Source organism: Eschscholzia californica, unplaced genomic scaffold (genome assembly GCF_041429995.1).
Source record: "Eschscholzia californica isolate CP2 unplaced genomic scaffold, dmEscCali1.0.p SCAF_3, whole genome shotgun sequence".
Lineage (NCBI taxonomy): Eukaryota > Viridiplantae > Streptophyta > Magnoliopsida > Ranunculales > Papaveraceae > Eschscholzia > Eschscholzia californica.
Window position 1 is genome coordinate 7,251,935 of NW_028238420.1, and position 8,789 is coordinate 7,260,723.

At 35.0% G+C, this 8,789-nt stretch overlaps 1 protein-coding gene across 1 annotated transcript; it reads left to right on the forward strand.

Annotated features, from left to right (window-relative positions):
• The first annotated feature begins 2,895 nt into the window (after positions 1 to 2,895).
• On the forward strand, positions 2,896 to 8,516 carry CHUP1 (Hydroxyproline-rich glycoprotein family protein). The gene is made up of 9 exons (XM_086666457.1): positions 2,896 to 3,301; positions 3,472 to 3,545; positions 3,685 to 4,482; positions 5,355 to 6,719; positions 6,830 to 6,961; positions 7,051 to 7,232; positions 7,339 to 7,450; positions 7,766 to 7,909; positions 8,189 to 8,516. The coding sequence occupies exons 1-9, from the start codon at positions 3,193 to 3,195 to the stop codon at positions 8,288 to 8,290; spliced, it is 3,018 nt and encodes a 1,005-aa protein (XP_086522583.1). The 5' UTR covers positions 2,896 to 3,192; the 3' UTR covers positions 8,291 to 8,516.
• Positions 8,517 to 8,789: the final 273 nt, after the last annotated feature.

Below are 8,789 nucleotides of genomic sequence, written 5' to 3' on the forward strand. Positions count from 1 at the left end.
TTTTGCTAGTTTATCAACCAATTCGAATCAGTAATTTGGTACATAATAAAAAGAATTTGTGAATGTTGTACATCTTAATTTATATTGTGGAGAGTCACTCTGGTTTGTTAGAGACAATTAGACAAAGTTGATGTTGCGCCATAAAGCTCATTTATGTCGATTAATTATAGATTTAGTTTTGCTATTAGATCCCTTCAAACAAGTTATTAAGATTCATTTTAAAAAAAAAAAAGTTATTAAGATAAAAACCAAACGGGGGATGTGTTTTAAGTCCAAAATCGCATGATCAATGTGTCTAGAGACCAAAGATAATCTGAAATAGAAAATAAATCCACTCAAAGTAAATTACATGTCTATCCTCTCATTCTCTTTTACTGCCTAACCTATCCTAAGTTAAAAAAAAATAACCTAAAATAATATATACCATAATATTTAGAGATTCATTAAATGATTTCCTCAAAAACAAACTTTCCTTCCGGAAAAATAGTTGTCTTTACCGTTTAGCAGAATACTTTCTTTTATATTTCTATTGGAATTGGGCAAAAGCAAACCGAAGAGAGAGAGAGAGAGAGCATTGTCACTTTCTAATATATGAACTAGGTTTTGATTTCATTCATCATCGACGCCCAAATTAAACCGAGTGAAAAAGGTGAAAGCATCGAGTGGGAGAGAGAGAGAATCGATTGATGGTTTCATTCATCATCTACAGTATTGAAGAGTAAGAAAAAACAAACGTTAAAATAAAATGTTAAAAATGTTGTTAGACTCGATAAGATTCTACCAGCATAAAATTTTATTAGAATCAACCTATTGTAACAAATTCATATCAAATGGTAACAGAATCAAGAAAATGCTACTAAAATACTGAAAATGTAACAAAAACAATTTCACATAATATATTTTAATTACTAAAAAGTATTTGTTAACCTATTGTAACAAATTCATAAGATGCTAGCAAAATATTCTTGCTGCTTTTGAAACTACTGTATTCAAATTTATTTAACCGATGCTAATAGAATGTAAAAGTTGTTATTAGAATCAATAAGATGCTAGCTAAATAGTAATTGCTTTTTAAACTACTTTATCAAATTCATTCATCAGATGCTAGTAGAATGTAAAATATGCTAGTAGAATCAGTAAGATGCTAGCAAAATAGTTTGCTTTTTAACCTCACAAAAGAATTTGTAGATGTTTAATTGGATCGAGGTAGAGATAAAAAGCAAATCACAAATTCATACTTTCTTGAAGTTCAAAGAACATAGAGTTACAAAGAGAGAAAATCGTTTTTGGGAGAGAGCATCTCGTTTTAGGTAAATATTGGTTGAATTGGTAGGTTAATTTAGACAAATATCAATTTTGGAAATAATATATTTTCTTGAATTCAAAGAACATATAGTTACAGAAAGAGAAACTCGTGTTTGGGAGAGAGAGAACTAGTTTTAGGTAAATATCCATTGATTTGGTAGGTTACTTTAGAAAAATATAAGTTTTGGAAATAAAGATTAACATTAAATATCCACCATAAATATTCTTTCATAAAATTACAAAAAAATATTTGTTAACCTATTGTAACAGATTCATAAGATGCTAGCAAAGTATTCTTGCTTTTTAAACTACTGTATTCAAATTTATTCAACCGATGCTAATAGAATGTAAAAATTGCTATTAGAATTAATAAGATGCTAGCTAAATAGTATTTGCTTTTTAAACTACTTTGTCCAATTCATTCATCAGATGCTAGTAGAATGTAAAATATGCTAGTAGAATCAGTAAGATGCTAGCAAAATAGTTTGCTTTTCAACCTCACAAAAGAATTTGTAGATGTTTAATTGGATCGAGGTAGAGATAAAAAACAAATCACAAATTCATACTTTCTTGAAGTTCAAAGAACATAGAGTTACAGAGAGAGAAAATCGTTTTTGGTAAATATTCATTGAATTGGTAGGTTAATTTAGACAAATATCAGTTTTAGACTTAATATATTTTCTTGAATTTAAAGAACATATAGTTACAGAAAGAGAAACTTGTGTTTGGGAGAGAGAAACTGGTTTTAGGTAAATATCCATTGATTTGGTAGGTTACTTTAGAAAAATATAAGTTTTGGAAATAAAGATTAACGTTAAATATCCACCATAAATATTCTTTCATAGAATTTATGGAAAGAATAATTGTATTAACTCAACCATTATAAACCTTTGGTTTACCAATGGTTAAAAAATATTTATGAAAGGGCAAAATTGAGAGAAAATTAAAGGATTGATGCACGGGGCCCACCAAATAGTGAATTTTTGGACTTATTTTACATTTTCGGTTTATTTTGGTTTTATTTTATTTATTGATTTAGGAGTGGATATATGACTAATTACCCCCCCTATTTTTGGACCTTAAACTCAAAAATCCAAAACCAAATTGGGTAGTTCAACAAAAAAAAAAAAAAAAACCAAATTGGGTCCCATCAAATCACCTAAACTTCAGTTTTCTTTGTTTCTCCTTGTGGTTACTATAGTTCTACCTTTTTTTTCCACCTTATCTGTATTATCCATTTTTGACCCTACACGTGTAATAATCACAACACCTCATACATTGAATGGACCCTCTCTATTAATGGGCCCAAGACCTTTTTAGATAGATGCCACCTTCAAGAATTGAATGGCTAACCAAAATTTGGTTTATATAAGCTGAAAAGCTGTCTTTTTGTTTGTACTGATAAGTCTTAATCAGTTATTCTGGTTATAATTTTGTGAATGTGTAAGAATTCATAGTAATGAAGTCGACCCACTTGTAGTAAAAACTTCTATCTATCTTGAGAAAGTTTGTCCACTAATTTTATTGGTGGTAAGATTTGTCTCTTAGTATGAATTTAAGTGTTTGATAGAAGTCCTCAATGAAGGGTGTAACGAATTTTGATAAGATTATGATAGAGATAGGTTGATGATATGAAACTTTGTGGATGTTAAATTTGGATATTGTTCTTGTTTCTGTATATTTATCCTGTTTTCTAACTTGGGTTTTGTTTAGAAAATTCAACTTCGAAGTTTTTGGTTAAGATTTAGAGCAATTTAGAGTGGGACTTAATGGCTTGAAGAAGCAAAAAATATGGAGAGTGGTCAGTAATGGGGTGCTTCTTGAGTTTAGGATTTGAGTGGTTGAAGATGAATAAATGGATAAGAAATAGTTATTAACAATATCTACATGATAATCAGAGTAGGATTCCTGGTTGCTGCTTCACTTGCAACCTATGCAGTTAAGCAGGTTAGCGTAAAGAAGCCGAGGAGACCGAGCTCTCTGGTTAAGCCTTCAGGTAGTCATTCTATACAATCTAATTCCCAAATCCCAAGTATATGTTCAAATTAAGAAAGTAGCTAGTCCATGTACGTAAGAAATCGAATTTCAAATTATAATTGTGTTGTTTCTTTTGAGAATTTAACTTGGGTTTCTTTCATTTGTTTCAATGATGAATTCTGAATTTAGAGAATGGCGAACCAAGCTTGGAACAGCATGACAATGAAGGAGAAGAGATTATTGATTTTACCCCTGAAAAGGAAGTAAGTATTTAGTTATACAATGAAGATTTGTTTGGCAATCTCTTTTTACGTTTTAGAAGAGATTAATTTGTTTTATATGTAATTAGGATTAGTGGGACTTGGTTTTCAAATAGGAAAGAATTATCTTATCTTTTTGCAGGAAAAGGAAGAAGAACAAGAACAAGAACACAAACAAGAAGCAGAAGAGGAAGAGGAGGTTAAAAGAATTAGCGGTGTCATAAACCCGTCTCTGAGCAATCATTCTCTTCTTGAGGATGAAGATATGTTACCAGAGTTTGAAGATCTTTTTTCCGGAGAAATTGAATTTCCATTACCCAATGATAAGTACGATTTGAGACGCGAAACCCAGGTGGAAAATGAAAAACTATACGAACTTGAGATGGCTAATAATGCAAGCGAACTTGAACGACTAAGAAACTTAGTAAAGGAATTGGAAGAAAGAGAAGTGAAGCTCGAAGGTGAATTGCTTGAATATTATGGTCTAAAGGAGCAAGAATCAGATGTTACAGAGTTACAAAGGCAGCTAAAGATAAAGACAGTTGAGATAGATATGCTTAATCTCACCATAAATTCGATACAGGCCGAGAGGAAGAAGCTTCAAGATCAATTAGAACAGGGGGGTTTGGTCAGAAAGGAGCTTGAGGTAGCTAGAAACAAGATCAAAGAGTTGCAGAGACAGATTCAGCTTGATGCAAATCAAACAAGAGGACAATTGTTGATGCTTAAACAACAGGTTACTGGTCTACAATCAAAGGAAGTAGAAGCCTTCAATAAAGATTCTGATGTCGAGAAAAAACTTAAAGCTGTGAAAGAATTAGAGATAGAAGTTGTTGAGCTTAAGAGAAAGAACAAAGAGCTTCAACATGAGAAGCGGGAGTTGATTATGAAAATGGACTCTGCTGAAGCTAAAGTTAGATCCTTGTCCAATATGACAGAGGTAAAGTTTTTCGATTTGTCCTTTCTGTGTATCTTTCTTTCCTATGCATGTAAAATGCAGATAATGTTGTGTTTATGATATTAGTTTCTCGCTAATGACGAATCAGAGTATTTAAAATACGAGTGATAGTTTCAAATTTGTTTGCTGTCCTGTTACGATGCCTCCCAAACTGTTACGATGCCTCCCAAACACAAAAGCTTGTATTAGTTTTTCTACTAAGAGGAATGTATAAATGAATGCTTCCATAGATTCAATCGTGGTTTACCACTATAGCTTGCCCACCTGTTCAGTTGAGATGAGCTCCAAGGTAAGATAAAGAAAGGACACGAGACAAAGGAAAGCCGGTGGTTCAACCAAGCTTTCTCAGGGTTCTACCCCGTGGAAACATTCTTCAATGGAACTTTAGCTGGTTGTGTCCAAGAAAGTGAGGAACCACCGGTTTCGCTTGGTGGGCCCGGAACGGCTAACTTATCAATTTGTGAGGTAAACTACCCGGGCTCACATAGCTCGTGTTGGATTAATCGTATTCTAGGCTAAGTTCTGCGAGAATATTAAGGTCTCCATAAAGGTTTTGCAGTTCTTGTGATTGCAATGTTGAGTTTTCGGGTCACAGAATTAAACCTTTTTTGTACTTTGATTCCTTGTGGTTACCCTCTATTAACCATTTTGGGGTTCCCGGTATTCAAGTTTGTTCTAGTTTCTACTCGGTTTGATTGTTTAGCTAATCTAAATGGAAAATAAGTTACTATAATGACACATTGACAAACAAATCGAGAACCTTTTCATGCAATACTTGAATCGGAATTCTTAATTGGTTTAACCATATGGGAAGTTCGTCCACCTGAATAAATATTTGTATTGTACTTTTACAGACTGAACTAGTTGCCCAAGCAAGGGAGGACGTTAATAGTTTGAGGCATACAAATGAAGACCTTCAAAAACAAGTGGAAGGACTTCAAATGAACAGGTTTAGTGAAGTAGAGGAACTGGTTTACTTACGTTGGGTCAATGCTTGTTTGAGGTTCGAGCTTCGAAACTACCAAACACCAGCCGGAAAAACATCTGCTCGTGACCTTAGCAAAAATTTGAGCCCAAAATCTCAAGAAAGAGCTAAACAGCTTATGTTAGAATATGCAGGATCTGAACGTGGACAAGGAGATACAGATCTTGAGAGTATTCCTTCTCAGCCATCATCTCCTGGAAGTGAAGACTTCGATAATACTTCCATAGATAGTTCAATGAGTAGATATAGTAGTGTAAGCAAGAAAACTAGTTTAATTCAGAAACTTAAGAAGTGGGGCAAAGTTAAAGATGATTCAAGTACTCTTTCATCACCAGCAAGATCATTCAGTGGAAGTTCAAGCAGGAACACCCGAGCGTCCATGTCTAGAGGTCCATTGGAATCTTTAATGATAAGAAATGCTAGTGATAGTGTAGCCATTACAACTTTTGGAAAGGAGCAGGATTTTACTGGTCAATCTCCAGAAACACCAAACCTTCGAAGTATTAAAACACGGGTTCCTTCCAGTGATTCACTTAATAATGTAGCATCATCATTCCAACTTATGTCCAAATCAGTTGGAGTTGTAGAGGAGAAGTATCCTGCTTATAAAGATCGACATAAGTTGGCATTAGAGAGAGAACAAGCGATCAAGGAGAAAGCTGAGCAAGCAAGAACCGAGAGATTCACTGGAGTTTCAAGTTTTGATTTGAAAGGCAAGGTGGAGAGAGACGGTAGGCCTGCCATTTTGCCACCAAAACTTGCTCAAATAAAAGAGAAAGTTGTTATTCCTAGCGGTGGTTCAGGTGAGCAACTAGATAGCACCAATAAAGTAGATACTCAAGGTGTAAGCAAGATAAAATATGCTGATATCGAGAAAAGACCGCCGAGGGTACCTAAACCACCTCCTAAGCCATCAAGTAATGATCCTAGTGTCGGCAGTGGAACTACTAGTACTTCAAGCGGAATACCACGACCACCTGGTGGCCCACCGCCACCACCACCACCACCCGGTGGCCCACCTCGGCCACCTCCTCCTCCAGGAAGTTTGCCAAGAGGGGCAGGTTCCGGTGACAAAGTTCACCGAGCACCTGAGCTAGTTGAGTTCTATCAGAGCTTAATGAAACGTGAGGCAAAGAAGGATACCTCATTGCTTATATCTTCAACATCCGGTACAGCAGATGCTAGGAGCAATATGATTGGGGAGATTGAAAACAGATCGACATTCTTATTAGCTGTGAGTATATATTTTCTTCATACCCTTGATCTTCTAGATAATAGGTTGAAAGATAGCATGAGTTCCCGAGTACTCTTGAAGACAGAAATTTGTGTTGTGTGTTAATCTAGGTAAAAGCTGATGTGGAGACACAAGGTGATTTTGTTCAATCACTGGCAAGTGAAGTTAGAGTAGCTTCTTTTACCAAGATAGATGACCTGCTATCATTTGTAAACTGGCTAGACGAGGAACTCTCCTTCTTGGTATGTCTCATTAAACTTCATTTGTTATCTTCCTAGATACCTACTTGAACTATCAATCATAGTATTGAACATTATCTTTTTTCCTGTAGGTTGATGAGCGAGCAGTTCTCAAGCACTTTGACTGGCCAGAAGGAAAAGCAGATGCATTGAGAGAAGCCGCTTTCGAATACCAGGATCTAATGAAGTTAGAAAAGCAAGTGTCTTCCTTTGTTGATGATCCCAAACTTCCATGTGAAGCTGCTTTGAAGAAGATGTACAATTTGCTTGAAAAGTGAGTCTTTCTTTTCTTTCCTCCCCATTTTGCTTGTCTTCCACAAATTGATTTTTCTTCCATAGTTTCGTCTCTTATCATTTATCATCGTTATTTTCTTCTTCAGAGTGGAATCAAGTGTCTACGCACTCCTTAGGACTCGAGACATGGCTATTTCTCGATACAAGGAGTTCGGAATACCTGTTGATTGGTTGATGGATGCCGGCGTTGTGGGCAAGGTATACTTAATATCCAACTCTAGTTCGACATGGTGAAGGGTTTCTCTTGTCATCGGCCCGGCCAGACCATGTTAGGCTTCCCCATTTGACCAGTTTAGGTGCCAAACACACATCACAAGTTGCTGGCTTACAACCAGATCCCGGAAGTTTTTTTTAGCGATATGGAGCTAAATGAAATGAATACTAGCCTTTCCTAGCTCATATCACAAATATAATCTGTTCATAACTGCTTGATTAAAACTTTATCTTATCAACTGAATACGAGAAGATTTGGCAGTGACAATGTTAAGATCTTGTAATACCTTTCTCTTGCAGATCAAGCTCTCATCCGTACAATTAGCAAGGAAGTACATGAAACGAGTAGCATCAGAGCTTGATGCCTCAAATGTTCCTGAGAAGGAACCAAATAGAGAATTTTTGCTCTTACAAGGTGTACGATTTGCCTTTCGAGTTCATCAGGTAATATCCATTTCTTATTATTAATATGATAACGATAATACATAAAAAGTAAACCCAAAATCGGAACTTATGTTTTTTCACAACTACGTATTTAAATGGCCGAGTGGTTTCTCTGTAACTGATTGCATTTTCATTAGTTACACAAAGCAAGCTTAAATTGAAATCCTCTATCTCATTTATCTATAATTTTCCTAAAAAGAATGAGAACATATATGGATAGTTGAGTCATTTATGGAGTAACATGATATTAATAATGTTCTAATCTTGAATTGTTCCCAGTTTGCTGGAGGCTTTGATGCAGAGAGCATGCAAGCTTTCGAAGAACTTAGAGGTCGTGCTCATGCACAAAAAGCCGGCGAGCAAGATAAGCTTGAATCATGATCCCCTTCCTCTCTCTCTCTCTGTTCTTATTTATGTTGTATAGCATTCATGGACTGATTTTTATCTAGATGATGAGTAAGTGAAGCATTGTCAACAAAGTAAAGATAAGTGTGGTTTAGTCATTCAACCTTAGAACTATTTCCAAGTTGGTTTGCAAATGCATTGATACTAAAAATAGTATTGTACCTTCAACAAAGTTAATGAATCTTACATCTTTCACTGGAAATTCAGATATTCCTGAATTCAGAATGTGTTAACTGATAATGATGAATCAATAGAGCTGCTCTCTTATGGAACTGACTTAGCCTATGATCCTTAGGTTACTTCAGTCATTATTGATTTGTTTTGAGTTGGTAGTGTGTGCAAACTTTCCCTAGTTATTGATAAAACAATTCAAGAGTTATTTTTTAGTCTGCTTTGAGGAAACCAAATCTTTTTTGGAGGGTACAAAATTTTGAGTCGAAAAAGATCTTGTTTAGCTATTGTTTCCCCTAAATGC

Bases quoted from the DNA above. Each gene is read 5' to 3' on its own strand.
- CHUP1 (XM_086666457.1), top strand. From the start codon at position 3,193: ATGATAATCAGAGTAGGATTCCTGGTTGCTGCTTCACTTGCAACCTAT. The intron at 4,483-5,354 runs GTAAAGTTTTTC...GTACTTTTACAG, and splicing joins CCTTGTCCAATATGACAGAG to ACTGAACTAGTTGCCCAAGC. The intron at 6,720-6,829 runs GTGAGTATATAT...GTGTTAATCTAG, and splicing joins GATCGACATTCTTATTAGCT to GTAAAAGCTGATGTGGAGAC.